This window comes from Sycon ciliatum, chromosome 2, assembly GCF_964019385.1.
Source record: "Sycon ciliatum chromosome 2, ocSycCili1.1, whole genome shotgun sequence".
In the NCBI taxonomy this organism is placed as follows: Eukaryota; Metazoa; Porifera; class Calcarea; order Leucosolenida; family Sycettidae; genus Sycon; species Sycon ciliatum.
Window position 1 is genome coordinate 4,284,814 of NC_088644.1, and position 18,818 is coordinate 4,303,631.

Here is an 18,818-nt window from a genome sequence, read left to right on the forward strand (position 1 = left end):
CTCCTGGCCAACGCTCTCCCAGGCTTCAGAAACCCAGTCCCCAGTCGAGCGCCTGCTGACGGGTTGGCTGCTTTAAATTCCCACGCGGGGTCGTCGTCTCCGTGCGGTCTTTGAACCAATCCACGCAGAGGCTCCGAAGCTTGGCTTTGAAGGGGCGGTTCGCCGACACGTCCATGGGCTGGACGAGTCCAGTGCAGCCTGGTGGAATGAATTCCACCACGCTGTTGCACTCATCCTTCGCAACACTGCAACTTACCTCACTCAGGTGAGGACGGTAGTTGTCGACAACCAATAGCCGTTGCTCGTCCTGTGTTTTCAATACATTCTTAAGCCACCAAATGTACAGGTCGGATGTCATCCAGCCATTTGCGCTGGCTGTAGCGACTACGTTGGCGGGTGTGGTGAGTTGCTGCCTCACCCTCCGTCCAAGGACACCATCACGTTCTTTAAATATGACCAATGCGGGCAGCTTTTCACCCGCGCCATTAGCCGCTGGAGCGACGGTGAAGCCTTTCTTCGTTGCTTTCGTTGAAGAAATTCTAACCGTACGGGTGCCCATGATTTCATTTGTTGAGGATGGGACGGTGTCGAACCGGCTCATCGTCTGATCCATGTTGTACACGTTCCGCTTCTCGAACGTACCGGCATCGATAATCTTCTTGCGAAACTCGCGAATCACCGGCATCAGGTCTGATGGCACTTTCTGGGAGTCTTTGGTGCCGCATCGCATCGAAACCCGGTTTCGCTTCTTGAATCGCCTCAGCCACAAAGGAGAAGCTCGGAAGCTGTTAGGAACTCCTAAGTTTGGCCCGAGCTTCATAGTGTGGGCGCATAGGGCAGCGTTCGAAACCGTGCGACCAGCTGCACGCTCCTCAAGCAGGTAGTCGAGGACTGCCTCGTCCAACTGTGCAGACAGCTGGGGTCTACCAACGCCGAGCTTCCGAGCTCTCCGACCTACTCCTTTCACTTGTCGGAGTTGTGCCTCAATATGCAACCACTCTCGTATTCTTTTAGGGACAACCTTGAACTTACAAGCAGTGCTCTTTTGCACAGGCCATTTTCCTTGTAAAAATCAAGAACGGACAACTTGAACTCCACAGTGAAAGATCTGCACGTCTGGGCCATTGTTGCAAATGGCAAAAACACTATCGCAGAACACAAAACTCTCTTCCAACCAGCACTCAAAACTACCAACTTCACACTTCACTCGCTACCAAACATCGATTCCATAATCCAACAACTCCTCATCTTGTCGTGAGCCACAGCTACTAGCTTGCATAAAGTGCAGTCGGGGTCATAGTCTGTACACATTCACACAGACTCTCACCCGAATGTTTGTTTGCGCACTAGAAAGTAGTACGAGGTCGGCTGTATGCATATGCACATGAGTACAGAAAGACGCATCATTTCTCTACGGTATAATTCTGAAATCGCTTCAGAGACAGAAAATCGAAGGGGGGGGGGGGGATTAGAGTGGGGGCGGATCAACGGTACTTTACGGTATAATCACCAATAATCATTCCACCACAGACAACACGAGAAGGACACCCGCCTATCGCAGTACAACTGGGCCAAGAAGGATGAAGGGAAGGCATGCAGCATTCAATGAGCGGTACACCGCAGAGCAGTGGCCTACAGCAACGAAAGCAAAAGGTGCAACCTGTGCTTGGCGGAAAAATTAGCAATCGCGCAAGCACCCAAGCACCTCTCTCTCTCTCTCTCAACAAGAGGAGTGAACTTGTGTCAAGGTGTCGCCATGAGAAGGTACTACCTTGGGAACTTCAAACCATCCACATGCAGCCATCACCTAATCAAGTAAGAGACAACCAGCTCCAGTGCTTGTCACTTGAAGTGATACCTTTCACCACTGTTCTCATTCGCACCTTTTAGATTTGCGCCATGATGCAGTCATTTACACTTTGCACTGCTGTCATTCGCACCTTTTAGATTTGCGCCATGATGCAGTCATTTACACTTTGCACTGCTGTCATTCGCACCTTTTAGATTTGCGCCATGATGCAGTCATTTACGCTTTGCACTGCCGTCATTCGCACCTTTTAGATTTGCACCATGATGCAGTCATTTACACTTTGCAAGTTTGTGGGTATATAAACCTATACTGATCCAGATTTCTCATTACTGTTTTCTGATGATCGCTTAGTGCGTGAAACTCAGAGTTAAAACACTTTTTCCGTCCTCTTATTGTTTGACAAGTACATTGTATTGGGGTTGTCTTCAGGCTACTCTGGCATTGCCGTCTCACAGGGCCACCATGGTTTATGATGATTGAATTTCCATTGTAAGAAGTGCATGCGGCCACTGTAGCACTGTAGCACTGTAACACGCGTCACTAGTGTGGAACAGCAATGCCTTTTGACTTGATGCTGTTATCGCTCACTGATTGTATTTGTACTGGCTTGATGTGATTGCAATGCTGATTGCTGCTTTTTTCTCTTGCTGGTGTTGGTGGTGGCGGTGGTGTTTTCGTTACTGCTGCTGCTGCTGCTGTGTCCAGGTGCATCGCTATATTGGCCAGGAGCCTAGTGGTCTATCCTTCAATGAGCTGAAGCTGAACAGTTATGGTAAGTGTGATGGTGGAAGTGATCTGCAGACAATGCGATGTTCTCTTCGAACTGCCCATCACTAACTAATACTTTCATGGCTTGGAAGGGACGACTACCCAATGTCATACTTCGAAGTACAATATCAAGCAGTTCTGGTATACGACCGTTTCTGTTTCCTGACAGTGATTGTGCATGTGTGTATGTGTTTGGCTGTGTCTATGCAGGCAAGCCACACAACCCAATGGTGAATGCCGGGGCAATTCTGCTGGCATCCCTCGTCAAGGTACCGGGCAACTTCTCTGAATACTCAGTAGTCCAGTTGTCTCCAATACAACTGGTCAGACATGTATTAGTGGCAGGGAGCATTCAAGTTCATTTTGCTCATAGCTGCACTGCAGTAGTCATCTAGCAATGTTCTGGCCATTATTCTATATCTGGATTCTGTTCCAGGTCCTGTCTATTGACTGTGGGTTTAGTACACGTCACGTTGGGTACATATTGGCTTGATAAATTTGAGCCATATAGTACGAATGCTGACAGGTTGCAGCAGCATATCAGCAGCTGTGGTCTCTAATTCTCTTTCTGGTCTTTTATCCCCTGTTTGTTTATTTTTTCTGTTTGTTTCTAGCCCACGTATACACCAGCTGAGAAATTCTCCTGGGTAAGGATACTACATGATGTATTGTGTAGTGATGACTTGGGGTCAAGGTGTATAGTGCTCGCTCACTTGCTTCATGTACTGCAAAATCTCTCTCTCTCTCACACGCACGTGCACACACACACACCAGTCCAGTGCAGTCCAGTCAAGCCACTGCCACAGGGTTACGTGGGCCCCGGAGGGGCATGAGAGAGGAAGATGGAGCATGCTGATGACGTCGGAGGTTGTCTCCCTCTCTTCTCTGTAACAAATTTCATCGTGCGATGTTCTAAATCCACTCGGGGGCTTGTCAGACCTCCGCGAGCGGCGACGTCGGGCGCAACTGAAAGTGACGGCATCAAATCACCGTCTCGGCTCTCAGCTGTGTACGTCCCTCCGTCCAACGCTTTCCGTGTACTTGGAAGACAGCTCCTTCATCCACGTCTTGACATTGCTATGAATATCCTTCTCCATTGTCCCGTTGTCCTTCGTCCTTGTCCATTGTCCTTGTCCATGGACCTGTTAGTAGTCGCTGAAGCTGACTGTGAAGGCTGAAGGAGTGCAGTGCTGCTGCTGATGTTGCTGGTCATTTGTTGTTGAAGTGCAGGTTCTGAATTTGGAGCCAGTTGTTCCTAGTCTGGTCTTGATGAGATGCTCAGATGGGTCTAACCAGGTCTTGTTGAGGCTTGGTCACGCTGTCGCGTCTGGAGGAATTGTCTGCGTTCAGTGTCGCCAGATTCTCCAACACGACATCGGAGATTTTTTTCAACTGCAGGTCATCCATGTCTGATATTACTTGCCTCCAGTGCTGGGTCAGGGATCGCAACATTGGATAGTTCATGGAGTTGACGCTTGGCTTGGAGCTGTGCGGCCAAGGTAAATTACGAAATTCCTGCTATGATCAAGCCGGCTCATCAGTTGGCAACTTCTCGCCAAATGTTCTGATAGAGTTTCGAGCTGCTCATTGGTACAATCCAAGGCATCAGCATCTTTGCACACAAAGGACTGAGCTTCAATAACCTTGAGCGTGTTTCGTAAACGCTTTGCATAAAGCTGGTACCTCTGCTGTGATGTCTGGTGGACTTGTAGCTCGTCCGAAACAGCCCCTAGCCCCGGCGCAATTGCAGCTCCCGTGTTGTGAAGCATTTTAACCTCTTCTACAATCTGCGGCTGAGCCTCGGCATTTCCTAAGCTGAGGTCTAACGTGAGCTTGGAACTACTTAAGTATGATGCTGGAAGAGAGTCCCAGGGTGCATGTCTGAAATTTGCAAACATGTGTTTGCAGGGAAAACCATGGATGCTCCAGTCCTCGCAGGAGCAAGAGGGTGCAGTCAGGCTTACACTGTGCGACCGCTCAGAGGACTTCACTTTGAACATGCTGTCCCCAGCATCTTCAACATCTTCTGGCAAGTATTACTCAGGAGACTGATTACGCTTCATACAGTGAAGGACTACTCTGTTGGGTCTGTCGTGGAGGTATTCTGGTATGGAGCTGTGGTAGCTTCGGAAAGAGCTTAGTTGGCTGATATTCATCACCGCGAATTTCCGCTTTTCCTCCTCCAGAAACCGTTCAACGATAATCGTAAACGTCTTGCTCAGCGTCCTCTTCTTCCCGTTGCTGATGTTGAGGCATGAGTATTTGAGGACCGTTCGCACAGACGGAGCTCACACAGCTTCTCAGCTTCAAGAGCGGTCGTATTTGACTTCCTTAGTGCCTCGAGCTGGTCAGCCTTTGCATTTTGTAACGCATTCGGCGATAGACCAGTTGCATCCACCGAAAACTTCAGTAACCTCCGTATGCGACGTACTGTGCAAAATGCCTGGTAACTTTTTTTCACGTGCCTTGTAGTTTGAATCCTCTTCTTCTTTCCAGCCACTGCTGGCCCCGTTGCGTACGAATGGTCCACATGTACTGAAGTGTCCTGAGTGGACGACTCTGCTGACTTTTGGATTAGATTGGATTGGATTTTATTTATAGTGGTGACTATAACAGACAATTGCCTAATAACAATAGACCCACTCGAGGGAAAGATGCAAAAAGATATGAATAATTAATAGAATAGACTATTGGCTAGGTGATCATGTTCGCATTTTGCATAGCTGAAAGTCATAGGTACTAGCGTGAAAAAGCAAGGCAGCATTGGGGTAACAGTTTCTTATATCGGGCGGAGTTATCCACACAGCAAGCTAGAGGGTGTAAATCATTCCACAGCTTAGCACATTGGAAGGAAGCGCCATGACGGGCAAAGGCAGTTCTGAGCATGGGCAACTTAAGAGTGCGTGATACAAGGCTGCGCGTTGCAAGACCATTATTTAAACGCTCGAACATTTGATTTAATGTGACACTACAGCGCGCTAGCGGCCTTCCAAACAGCGCCACGTCAGATACAGTAATTTCTTGCAATCCATGGATGCCAAACGATCTAGACCAAGTCTCGCAAATAAAGGGCTTGATGGGCTACGAAAACCAGTATCGTACTCTGAACGCAAAGCTCGCTTTAGCATTCGTTCAAGCCTACCAAACTGGGTTAAGGAAAGGCCAGCAGAAAAGCGATTTGATGCATATAGAAAATCTGGCAACACTAGGCACTTTACAAAGGTTTCTCGGCAAGTCAGCGGAATATTGTGTCGATTTCGGAACAGAATACCAATTTTACTGGCAAGTTTGGTGACCATAGAATCAACTTGAGTCCTCCAAGAAAGATCCTGGTCCAAATGTATTCCAAGGTACTTAGCACATGTCACTTGCTTGAGCTGCACTCCATGACAGTAGACTGAAAATTGGTGGTCAGTAATATGTAGCGTAGACAGGAAGAGCACTTGTGTCTTCCGGGCATTTAGAATTAAATTGCGGTTTGACAGCCAGGTACTAATGGCTGAGACAGCTGCAGACAGGGAGTTGCTAAGCGCATTCTTCTGCGTACCGCAACCATACAATAGAATATTGTCAGCAAATTGCTTTCCTTTGTGATATCTTTCCTTCCCAAATTGGCATTCCAATACTAGTACGCGGAAGCCACAACAGACGAAAGGAACTCCATCGAAGGGTATAGGGGCATTGTTCATGCCGTGCTCTTGGCTCCAGTGAAAAGCTTTTGGGCGAGACACGGCATCCTTCAATACATCTTCAGCACTGTGTGAAAAAGCTTTTTCGGTAGTCCTTACAATAAAGTTGCTTCGAGGTAGGAGGACTTTCAATACCTCTTCCACCGCCTCCTGTCCATCGACTCCAGTTGTTTCATTTGCCATCGTGGCAAAACGTGGCAAAACGAGACTCGCAACTACGCCCAGGTATCTGGCTTCAGATGTTGATACAGGCAATACGCGGGAAAAGGTCAAGCAGAAACTAGATAAAGGACCAAAATATTACATGTTATCCGTAGTTTGTGTCCAACACTAACAGATAACAGTTATAAGCAAGATGTTGTAAGATGTTGTGTAGTGAGAAGGTGCAACAGCTAGCACAATACTGACTGATGTGATACTGACATTCAACCACCTGATGATACGCTCTATCACGTCTTGGAGGCGCAAACCAACAGCCTTCCAACTTGGAAGGTTCTCAGTTATGAAATAACATGAGAAATGGGAAGGTGAGCGCACTGAAGACGAAAACAATGATAGAGCTTATCATCAGGTCGTTGAATGTCAGTACTTGTATCACACCAGTCACTATTGTCACTTGTGCTAGCTCTTAACCCTTTGTGTACGGATTGTACAACTTTCGATCCCCTGGGATCGAAACTTTTCAAAATTTCAATCGATCGTAACTCAGTCATTCCTGGGTTATATCCGAAAACTAAAATATGTAGGTCAAAGAGAAAACTCCCAGCTGTCCATTGAAACAATTGCTGAAGCGCTCCGATGTGTGGTTCCAGAGTTACGAAGCTCGAAAGTCAAACCGCGGCAAATGTCGCTCAATAGCCGCTCGCGCAAATTTGAATGAGGGATTTCCCCATCATTCTGGGCATGCAGTGACGTAGAAACACGTTCAAAATGGTAAATGGACTCTTGACAGTTTGTGAAATTTTTTTGAAGTAACAGTTAGTTGTTACGAGCAAGGAGAGCGAAAAAGCTGATGCAAGACGACTTCTGTCGGAATTTGGCGTTGCAGCTAAGACGCTGGGCTGTAGCGCTGGCGTTTTGACCTTCGTGGTGGCAAGCGTGGGCTCAATGTGTTCCTCTTGCAACGAGCTTTCCAGGAAGCCCAAGATTGAAAAAATCGTCAAAAGGAGACTAAAGTTATGACCCAGATAATTATAGAATTTGAGGCGAGTCGAGATCAAATTCAGTCTGTGTACAATTTTTCAGTACATAAAGGGTTAAGGGCGATTCACAATACAACTTTCTGCGACGCGACACGACACGCGATTTGCGACAGTTGCGACAAGAAACTGCCTGTCGCAAGCTGTCGCAAGACACCTGTCGCAGAAGTTGAAGAAAGTTCAACTTTTGCGACATGCGACACGCGACATACACAAATGGAGTACAGTTTCGACCCTGGGTGCACGTGCAGTGCACGTGCATAGTACTACTTGTGCATGAGGATATCCAGCTGTCGCAACAAACATGAAGAATATTGTGAACTGTGTGTCGCTGTCGCAGCTCGTCGCATGTGTCGCAAGTCGCATGTCGCGTCGCAAGAAGTTGTATTGTGAATCGGCCTTTACACCTTCTGACTACACATCTTGCTTATAACTGTTATCTGTTAGTGTTGGACACAAACTACGGATAACATGTAACTGGTCCTTTCTTTTAAATTCAATCCTTGGCTCTTCATCCGAGAAACTAAACAGAAAGTAGGTCGGTAGACATTCCCATTCCCACTTTGGAGCACTGCAAACCGAACCTATTCTTTTACGTACACTGTTTCGTCAATATTGCGATCGTTAGGTACGAATAAAACAATGGCACGCACACACGCACACACACACACACACGCACACACACACACACGCACACACACACACATACACTCAAGTTTGTGTACCTCTCACAACCACATCTATTGTCAACATAGTGTTGTATGTACTGGTATGTGTGTTTACTTTTCACTGCCTTAGCTTCAAGATCAGTATCGTCAAGCTTGTCCCACGGACCACATTGGCTTTTGCAATGCCACGTAAGTTATTGCCAACCTGCTAAGAAAATAGAACTTTCCCTTGGCTGTAGGTTGGGAAGGACTGAGGTATTGGACATGTGTGTTCCTATGGCTTGCAGTCAACAGTGACATTTGACTTTGCTTTTCACTGGAAATAACATGATTGCTAGTGATACCCATGCTTGATTTTTGAAACGGCTCTATTGTCACCGTGCAGGTAGTAGGCCTTCTTTGACGTTGTCTTGTTTATAATGATGTGTTTTATTTATAGGTTTCAATCTGAGAAGCAGACAGCTGATAGGAATTTTGCACTTGGCTACCTGATGCGAGAGCAAGGCGTAAGTGTTCTGATGCTGAGTTTTTGTTATTATGAATTTATGATGCAGACAGTCCTGTGCAGGAGTCCCGCAGGCATCACTGTTGAGTGGTCCTGCAGGCATCACTGTTGAGTGGTCCTGCAGGCATCATGAATTGTTGTAGTGGCAACAGACAAAACCCAGATGAAACCCAGACAAAAAGTCTATGAAATTCCTTCTTTCTGAAGTACAAGATCGAGACTTCTCATACGTTCGAATAATAACTTGATGTTCTTCATACCTTCACTGTCTGGCTTGTATGCTGCTGTTGATGCCCAGTCGTTCCCACAAGAACGCCCTGACCTGCAACAGATCCTGGAGTTCTACTTTCAGATGTGTTCTATTGAGATCAATGCCAGGGCTGGGGCGGTCATGGCTGCTACTCTAGCTGCAGGTGGGATCTGTCCACTGTCCGGTGCAAAGGTACGTCCACAGTCTTAGTCTACTATGTCTACTAATGCTTAGTGCTTAGTGCTTAGTGTGTGTGTTGTTTGGACAGGGATACAGTTCAGTATACAGCACCCAGTGGATACAGCGTACTGTGCGACATGCTCTACACTGTTTCACCACCCTGCATTATGTAGCCATGGCATGGCGAAAAGGCGTCCTGACTCCTGGCACACCGTCCCCACTCCTGACTCATGGCACACCGTCCCCAGTCCTGACTCATGGCACACCGTCCCCAGTCTCCTGCGTACATCTGCAGTGGGTGGATTACTCTGGTTTTAAGCACTCTCCAAGTCTTGGTTTGGGCTGCTTGGTACTCGGTGACTTGTTCCCCAAAACACAGTGTAGTCGTATGCACTACTACTGGTTTAGGTGTGATTCTTCTGCTGCTGCTGCTGCTGCTTCTTGTGCTGGTGCTGGTGGTGCTGGTGCTGGTGGTGGTGCTGCTGCTGCTGCTGCTGCTTCTTGTGCTGGTGCTGGTGCTGGTGGTGGTGGTGCTGGTGGTGGTGCTGCTGCTTCTGCTGCTGCTTCTGCTGCTTCTGGCGCTGCTGCTGGTGGTGGTGCTGCTGGTGGTGGTGCTGGTGCTGCTATTGTAACTATTTCACCCAGGTACTGTCGCCGAATGCTGTACGAAACACACTGTCACTGATGCTGTCTTGCGGCATGTATGACTACTCTGGGCAGTTTGCATTTGAGGTAAGTTTCACCAAGAGTACATAACCCACCAGAGTGTGCAACTCAGGATGGTTCCTGTGGGAGCGTAATCCGTGCAGTACGTCATTTCTGACGGCATGGTAAGCCACAGGTACGGTGAAAAGTTGCGTAACCAGTCACGGTGGTGCAGCTCACTGAGTTTGTCCTGATTTCGGGCTTTTGATACGGATAGCCTGGTAAATTTACTTGCCAGCGGATGTACGCAGCGCACGCAGTCACACAAAAACACCGAAATCCTAAAAGCCAATCTGGCTCTCTGTCACCTCTGTGTCTACTGTGCTTCCTTTGCATCTTCAAAGTCACACATGTGTGTGGCCACCGGCTGCGCCGGTACGGTTACGGCTGCGCCGGTACGGTTACGGCTGCGCCGGTACGGTTACGGCTGCGCCGGTACGGTTACGGCTGCGCCGGTACGGTTACGGCTGCGCCGGTACGGTTACGGCTGCGCCGGTACGGTTACGGCTGCGTCGGTACGGTTACGGCTGCGCCGGTACAGTTGTACCAGTATGGTTGTACCGGTATGGTCGTATGCCTGTACACAATATTTTCAGAAATTTTCGGTGCTCAATATTTTCGGTATGAGGGCAACATGCCAGATTAGGTGAACAGAAAATTTCGGTACAGATATGCAGTTCTCTATTAGATTATGTGTGTTGGTGTTTGTTCGGTGTATTGAAATTTTAGGTATGAAGCAGATGCACCGAAAGTACCGAAAATAAAAGTACACCAAAAATTTGTGAAACTACAGTACACTATTATATAGTTCGGTGCTGGATACATGTTCACGACGAACATCATGTATGAGTTTCTGTCAGTGTGTGTGTGTTATGCTGTGTTTACTGTGTACTGTGCGTTGCTGCACACTGCTAGGTCGGTCTACCTGCCAAGTCTGGCGTGTCCGGCTGTATCTTCCTAGTTGTGCCCAATGTCATGGGCATCTGTCTCTTCAGCCCGCCGCTCGACAAGATCGGAAACAGCGTCCGCGGCGTCAACTTTGCCCGGGTAGGTTGACTGGAGAATGTGTACAACCAAGAGTCCATAATCCCCGAGAGTGCGCAACTTCACTGATCAGATCTGGGACGGCGAAAATCGTGTTGCACGTCATAGTGTGACATCATGAGTAGGGGAAGTGTGTTTGGGTCGCGTTTGCGTCCACGGAATGACGCAAGTCCGACCCCAAAAATGACGTACATCACTGAGTACGCCGTCCCACGACCCCATCCCAGTTGCGCACTCTGGGGGGTTATGGACTCTTGGTACAACATGTACAGGCTGAGAGGAGAATGTGTACTTGGTGTGCTACTCATTAGTGGTGTGCAAGCTTAGACTTAATGCGCAACTAGACTTAACAAGGCATTGCGTACTGGGTACCTGCAAATTATATTAGAGTGTGCACAGGGGAGTGCCTGTACACTGCAGAATCACAAGTCATAGGTTCGCGTGCAACGTTGGGCTTTGTACGCAATGGATCTGCCGTGCTGCACCAAGTCATGCTGCCCGTCACTTTGCTAATGACTCATTGCATACAGTCAACTTCGCTTATAACGACACTCGGCGGGGCATCAGAAAAGTGTCGTTAAACCCGAAGTCTCGTTATAATTATGTATTGCAGTTGGATGGGACTTTGCTCTGGGCATGGAAATTCTGTCGTTATTCGCGAATTGTCGTTATATCCGTAGTCGTTATTACTTATTAGCAAAGTTGACTGTAGTGGGAAAGCCCCAGCACCGTGCCTTTTCCTAGTGGAAAAGCCCAGCACCTCGTAGTGGGAAAGCCCCAGCACCATGCATGGTGGGAAAGCCCCAGTACTCTGACTGCAGGTTATGCTGATGGGGAGACTGTAGTGATGAGTGGGTCATAGTAGTACGCCGCTGTTTACAAAAATCTTGGTCGGTGTGCACTGTGCATATCGTTGATACATGCTTGTAGGCACAGTCCTTGAAGCAGAGACCGTCACTGCATACACCATTGTAGAGTTGCATTGCATACACCATTGTAGAGTTGCATTGCATACCCCTTTGTAGAGTTGCATTGCATGTTCATATGCCGGGCATGTATACTTGACTTTGCATACACCAGCAGTGTTTGTATTGTCTGTTAATTTGGCACTGTAATTTGTTTCCCCGTCTGTTTGTGTATTTCGCCGTGCAGGAGCTTGTTGGCACGTTCAACTTCCACCACTATGACAGCTTGCTGCAGAACGAGGGCAAGTGGGACCCACGACGCCGGCGGAATTCCACCAAGGTCAGTCACATATTGCATGTGTGTGTGTGTGTGTGTGTGTGTGTGTATGTGCGTGCACGCGCGCGCGTATGTGTGTGCGTGTGTGTGTGTGTGTGTACTTCGCTGTACAGTGTGCATACACCTGTGTAGGTAGTGGTGGCTAAAATAGCCTGTTCTGAGTTATGACTATCTGCAGTGGTCATGCTGTGCGGCCGGTAGTGTGCTATTGTTAAGATGCATATCTGATAGCTGATACTAGTATGTGTACTTCAAGTTCATGTATCGCCAGTGAAACTAAGCATACATATGTACATAGCTAATTGTAGTGTTAGGAACACTACTCAGCAGTGCCACTCTTGCTCATGATCAGCTGTTCGCTGTATGTCCCTGGGCACCAGTAGAATCAGCGTGTGGATGAGCCATGTGCTCATGCATTGTCGGTGTAACATAACATGCAGTGCAGAACCGGCGTGTGCGTGTGTGTGTACATCTGGTTTTGAGCGCATAGTACGTGCCTTGTGCTCTTCAGTCTACCATTCTTAGTACTGGTGTGGTGGTGTTTGTTGTTGTTCTTGTTGTTGCTGCTGTTACTGCTGCTGTTGTGTATATCAGGAACACTGGGTAGTTGCTCTACTATTCAGTGCCAGCAAAGGTGACGTGACTGCACTGCGACGCTATGTAGCTAGTGGTATGGACCCCAGCGCTGTGGACTATGATGGCAGGACGGCTCTGCATGTTGCTGCTACATCAGGTCAGTGTCCAGATGTGCCGTGGCTGAAAGCTTGTCTTGTGTGACTATGGGTATTGAACACTCGCTGAGTGTTTGTGTGTGTGCATGTGTGCGTGCGCGTGCGTGTTGCTAGGTTTGATCTTGAGCAGTGCAGGTCTTTTGGTGCCTGTGTGTAGGCTAAAATCGGCCCAGTTGTGGGGTGTGGTTGTGAATACATGGTGTATGGTTTTGATGGAGTGCGTGTTGTGTGCGTCTGTGTGTGTGTGCGCGTGTTGTGTGGTGAATGCCCGATGCGCAGGTCACATCAAGTGTGTTGAGTTTCTCTTATCGCTTCCTGAAGTCAACATCAACACTCTGGATCAGTGGAAACACACAGCGCTTGACAATGCCAAGCAGTTTGGGCATGCGAATGTTGCCGAACTACTTGCATCTAATGGTGGAATGGATGGCAGCCACGTCCTGCATGAAGCCAATGAGTCACCGACACCACCTGCCAATGCGTAGTGAGCCATGATCTTGACTGCAGTGTTGTAGATGATTCCCAGTTGTTGCCGGCCACTTGCAGTGTTCTGTGCAGTATGCTGTGCTGTGTCCTGTGCAGTATGCTGTGCTGTGTCCTGTGCAGTGTCCTGTGCTGTATTCTGTGTGACTCTCGGTGCAGCATGTGCCCTGCTTGACTATAATGCTGTGCCAAATCTGACACTAGTGTGTGTATGCGGCTTAGCCAGCTATCTCACTGCTGGGTAGACATGCTGACACTAGTGTGTGTATGCGGCTTAGCCAGCTATCTCACTGCTGCAGTGCTGGGTAGACATGCTGACACTAGTGTGTGTATGCGGCTTAGCCAGCTATCTCACTGCTGCAGTGCTGGGTAAACATGCTTGAGAACGGGTTTACATGTTACATGTCATGTGCATACTTGTAGAGAGTGTCACGTGGTGTTCTCCTGTCAGCGCTCACACAGCACACACACCCGATAACCTGCCAGTGCCACTGCCTGCTCAGCATCAAAGTCTCCATCGCGCACCAGTACGCGCCACATAGAGCTGCTTCAGCTGGCCGTTGCAGCTCCCTGTGTACTATATTCGTCATGCCACCGACCGTGCATGTGTCTCACCCTGGTTTTCGTTGAGTATGAGCAGACAGACCATCACAAGAATTTGAATTTTTTAATGTCCATCCTTCTTCGTTTTTCCTCACCACAGGAAGCCTCGCCACTCTCACTACCTTTTTATACATGCATTTACTTCTATTTGTCCCCCTATTTTTGCTCTGAGCTGCTGGTGGCATCTCTCTGTATTAAAAAAATAATTTTTAACGTAATAATGCTATACTCGAGAGATCCTTGTTTCTTATCGTTTTAGTTAGTCAATTTAATGTGACTTCCACTCATGCAGGTGTGGGAATATGCTGTGTGACAGTGCCGGGGTGGCTTGCTCGGACTCCCTCTTGGAGAACTGGAGCACACAGTTCAGGTGTCCGTGTACTGTCCGCTTAACTGCCATGTTGTTCCGAAGTTCTCAACAACCGTTGCGGAGATCTGAGAGTGTAAACTAAAAAGTGACACGAGTACTGCATGCTGCATGCCAGCTCTGAGGAAGTAACAATTTGTTTTACATATAAACCATCTCTGCGTCCACCAATGAGACCAGACAAGGTGGAAACAGCTAGCTGTCGAGCAGATTGAGTAAAGCGTATCTAATAAGTTTTAACATCTTATACCGTTCCGAGTAGTCTACATCTGAGCAGGAGGACGTGTTACTGTGGAGTCATGTCCAGCAACCTCCGTCCCATGTTCATCAGCTCGTCGTTGCTGGGTAGCTGCTGGCTGACAGTGGTTCCCTTGTCGAGGCCGGTTTTCTCCTGCCATTCGGAAATAGTCAGGCTGTCCTTGCCACAGGTGACCTTGGGCTCACTGGCTGTAGCGTCATAGACCGTGTTGTCGTGGCAGTTCGGTGCAATGAATGTTTTCGATACGGCAGCCAACGAGCAGCCAGCACCAGCCTTGATGTAGCTTGTAGTCCCGTTGCCAAACAGCCAGGTTTCATTGTACACCTGGTCAGCGTATTGCTCGTAACCAAAGAAATTAGTGTGACCAAGGTAGCCGGTGGTCAAATACAGATGCACATTGTTATAGGAGCGGTGGTCACCACATCCGATACCATTCTTCTGGCCCCAGCCGTAGATTTCAAAATTGTCATGGTTTGCGTACAGAATGCTTCCGTCGTCGTTGTCCACGCCACCCTTGGTGCCGCCGTAATTCGACACAAGGAAGTTGTTGTGGATCTCGTTGACCAGTGGGATAACTCCGGCTGTTCCGCCGTTGACTGTAGTAAGGAACGGTTGTCTGTCCCAGCTGTTGATAGGACCATGGTCACTGCTCTCACGACATGTGTTGAAGATCAGATTCTCCGTGATGTCATTTCCACCTCCAAATCCATCATTAATATTGACAGCTGCTCTCGCTAGGTTGTAAATGATGTTTCCACGTAGGACAGACTGTGCAGACTTGGCTTGGAACCAGCCAGACGACTGCTTCTCCCAGATTCCAGTTTCACGTACGACATTGTTCAAGATCATGGTGTAGCGAGGGAAATTCCCATCGGTGCCATCGTTGCCATGCTTGCCCTCGTCACTGATCTCATCTGTGATTCCCCATGCAGCCATGGCTGTACTGCCGGTCCAAGAAAAGTTGTTGTTTGATAGAACGGTGTGTTGGTTATAGCCACTAAGCATGATACCATTACCATCCATGCGGTGCAGGATACTGCTGTTCACAACACAGTTCTCAGTGCCTTGAAAGAACAGAGCACCAAGTCGCTCCAGACCCCAATCACCTCCGCTGGGTACTCCGTGTGGTGACAGGTATGTGTAGGCTGCGTCGCAAAAGCCAATGCCAGAGATGGTGACATTCTTGACTGGGTTGGCCTGTGTACCGGTGATATTGATCAGAACCTGTACACAGATCAATACACACAGGTGACGTTACATGATGTAACTTACATTTCAGCATGGCGGTGAGTGAACACTTCGTAAACATTTTGCAAGGCATACTAATTGCCAGCAAGTCGGACTACTAGTTACGCTGACACCTTGCATGTGCACACACACATTTGCATGCGCGCGTGTGCACACACACACACACACACACACACACACACACACACACACACACACACACACACACACACCAGTTGGGCATGGGAGTACCACTACAAACACTTCATGCAAGTCATGCACTGCCTCCTTGTCCTTGCCCTCCCCCTGACCCTGTCTTTCCAAAACTATCAAACAATCATGAATGTCACAGTTTCTCTGGATCGAAGGTACAGAGGGACTAGAATGGCCTACCTGCAGATTGGTAGCTTCCACTTGTAGGTCAGCTGGTGGTGCTGTGCCACTGCTTGCGTTGTGGAAATAGAACAGTTGACTGGTGTCACGGTTAAAGAACCACTCCCCTGGTGCGTCCAGTTCCTGGAAGACGTTCTCAATGAACCAATCACTGCCTCTACCACCACGGGCACCCTACAGAAGACAGATGAATACACAGGCAGTCATGTTATTGAACCGGCAGGGGCGGTCGGAACCGGTGCGGCAGGTGCGGGCAAAGGCGCACCAATAATTTCATTTATAGAAAAGAAAAAGGACAAATGAACTACAAGTTATGCTATAATGTCCACTAACACCACCAGTTACTAAGCAATCAGCTCATGCGATAACATTATAGCGTAACTTGTAGTTCCTTGGTCCTTTTTTCTTTTCCGAGCTATAAATTAATCCTTGGCTCTCCATCCGAGTCCAATAATTTCATCCTGTGATTTTTAAGCAATGAGATATGGTCTGCCGGCCTGGGCCCAATTATCATTTTCCGAAAATTTCCTGGGATAGGGGGCCCCCCGGCCTTTTCATAGTCGCACCAATGTAGACTACCTTCCGACACCGCTGACCAGGGTCAGTTTGACCAACTTACAAACGTCAAGTCTCCAGCATGTTGTATTCAAGTCTCCAGCATGTTGTATTCAAGTCTCCAGCATGTTGTATTCAAGTCTCCAGCATGTTGTGTTCAAGTCTCCAGCATGTTGTATTCAAGTCTCCAGCATGTTGTATTCAAGTCTCCAGCATGTTGTATTCAAGTCTCCAGCATGTTGTATTCAAGTCTCCAGCATGTTGTATTCAAGTCTCCAGCATGTTGTATTCAAGTCTCCAGCATGTTGTATTCTGCAGGTCTGCTGTGTAAGTGCCAGTACATGTACTTCAGTAGCTGATTGGTGTTTCCATGGAGAGAACTAGTAATTCAATACAAACATGTTTTGACTCAAACAGATTTAGCTTCTTCACTACCGGTACCCGTAAACGAGGTTTGTCTTGCAACTGATGTAGTCCTAACCAGGGTAGACCTGTACCTGAAATCCTCCGCGTGTCCAGTGCAGTGTGTCCTGGTCAGGCGAGTAAGCGTCCACATCAAACATCCAGCTAGACCAATGACCTGAACGCCACACGTGCGCCACGGCTCCCGTGATGTTCTTCCATGGCCCGTTGACAGGGCCATACCTTGCATCAAACACCTCCTTGCCTGAATGCAGTCCCGGACAAGAAGAAGAACCATGCACCAAATCAGAATCAGACTAGTCAGTTTAAAGTAATAGGTACTACATGTACTTATCCAAAAGTATATCAGCCATGTGTGTTACGCCTTGGCCTAGGAGTATGCTGCACAAGAAATACACGCGCACTATGGTGGGATGCATCTGCCTGCCATCGCGAGGATGCCATGCCGCAGTTTACAAACACTTATATCTTCTTACCTTTGAATGTCATACCAGATGGTACGTAGTACTGGAAGCCACCAGGTGGATGTTTCTGACACCAGTAGCTAACAGGAGGTGAGAACTGAGAGCATGGTCCACCAATTCCAACACCGTACATCTCAAACATTCCTGTTATGTTACGTACTGGTCCAAGTTGTACTTCCTTGGCTGGCCCGTACTCATGGGCGGGTAGCCACTTTGCTGCTGTACTTGACGGGAACCAGCCTTTCGGGAAAAAGTCGCGCTCCGGGTCGGAGTTTGGTCGCCTGGCTCTTGTCACACGTCTTCCGTTGACTCTGAGTCCGGTGAAAGCAATGCCCTCTGCATCCGCTACATCCGCTACATATACATTCATACCCTTGGTCACGTCATGTGACTTCCACTGCAGGTTGTTGAGAAGGTGAGCACCACTAACCCAGACCTCCTCACCCGGGTAATTGCTAATGATCAATGTACTGTCTGCTGGCGTCAGTTCCAGGGGGGTCGGCAAATAGAACGTCCCCTTACGCAGAACTATTTTTGAGCCTGGCCCCGCCTGACGCGTGGCAGCCAGAGCAGCATGGATGGTTTTCTTGGGGCTGTCGGGCGTTGTACCCGAGTGACTGTCATCACCGTTCACAGCATCCACATATTGGGTTACCCCATCATCGAACCACTTGGCTGGCCATTCGCGTGGTGGAAAGACGGGTACCACTGATTTGTCAGCCTCGCTCAGACTAACATTGCACATGGAGCCTAGCAACAGGGCATCATGGACATTAGGCACACTGTCCGGACGAAGCTGGCGAGCATAATCCAACGCTAGTTTTCGCCACGCACATCTGAAGTCCAGTGGCACACCATTAGGATCTGGCCCATAACCGTTACCTTTCCCTAACCTGTATTCATCCTCTAACGTCCAATCGTCATCACTTGTAGCGTAAACCGATGACCAGTTTGCACAGACTACCAACACCGCTAGCAAGAAAACCGCGGTCATCTTCTACTCGACGACTATTCGTATCTTCTCAAAGGTTTAGATGTAGATGTACGCCGCCTGCATCAGCATTTGGGGGTTCGATTGATTTCACAAACTCAGCAAACTGTTGAAGTCAACCCTGTACTGTTGATTGATAATGATTGATGGCAACCGGAGTTTTTCTTCTGTAGATCTACTGCAACCAGCGATATCACGGACATGATCTGAACTCTGAATCTGATGTGTGAACTCTTCGCGCCTACACTACTACACTGTACTA

At 48.3% G+C, this 18,818-nt stretch overlaps 2 protein-coding genes across 2 annotated transcripts in view; one reads left to right on the plus strand and one right to left on the minus strand.

The window, feature by feature from the left end:
* Positions 1–14,164, plus strand: part of LOC135808332 (glutaminase liver isoform, mitochondrial-like) — a 26,823-nt gene extending 12,659 nt beyond the window's left edge. Inside the window, exons 7-17 of the mRNA XM_065321505.1 lie at positions 2,516–2,582; positions 2,789–2,847; positions 3,193–3,225; positions 8,265–8,323; positions 8,574–8,640; positions 8,938–9,081; positions 9,715–9,801; positions 10,690–10,821; positions 11,971–12,063; positions 12,655–12,793; positions 13,071–14,164. Of these exons, the coding sequence (XP_065177577.1) occupies positions 2,516–2,582; positions 2,789–2,847; positions 3,193–3,225; positions 8,265–8,323; positions 8,574–8,640; positions 8,938–9,081; positions 9,715–9,801; positions 10,690–10,821; positions 11,971–12,063; positions 12,655–12,793; positions 13,071–13,276 (1,086 nt within the window). The 3' untranslated portion in view covers positions 13,277–14,164. The remainder of the gene's footprint in view (positions 1–2,515; positions 2,583–2,788; positions 2,848–3,192; positions 3,226–8,264; positions 8,324–8,573; positions 8,641–8,937; positions 9,082–9,714; positions 9,802–10,689; positions 10,822–11,970; positions 12,064–12,654; positions 12,794–13,070) is intronic.
* On the minus strand, positions 14,053–18,756 carry LOC135808331 (uncharacterized). Its single transcript, XM_065321504.1, has 4 exons — positions 17,578–18,756; positions 17,176–17,345; positions 16,124–16,297; positions 14,053–15,727 (listed from the first exon to the last, which is right to left on the minus strand). Exons 1-4 carry the CDS (start codon positions 18,557–18,559, stop codon positions 14,531–14,533), a joined length of 2,523 nt encoding a protein of 840 aa, XP_065177576.1. The 5' UTR covers positions 18,560–18,756; the 3' UTR covers positions 14,053–14,530.
* Positions 18,757–18,818: the final 62 nt, after the last annotated feature.

Bases quoted from the DNA above. Each gene is read 5' to 3' on its own strand.
- LOC135808331 (XM_065321504.1), bottom strand. From the start codon at position 18,559: ATGACCGCGGTTTTCTTGCTAGCGGTGTTGGTAGTCTGTGCAAACTGG. The intron at 16,298-17,175 runs GTACAGGTCTAC...TGTCTTCTGTAG, and splicing joins GGACACGCGGAGGATTTCAG to GGTGCCCGTGGTGGTAGAGG. The intron at 15,728-16,123 runs GTAGGCCATTCT...ATCTGTGTACAG, and splicing joins TGGAAGCTACCAATCTGCAG to GTTCTGATCAATATCACCGG.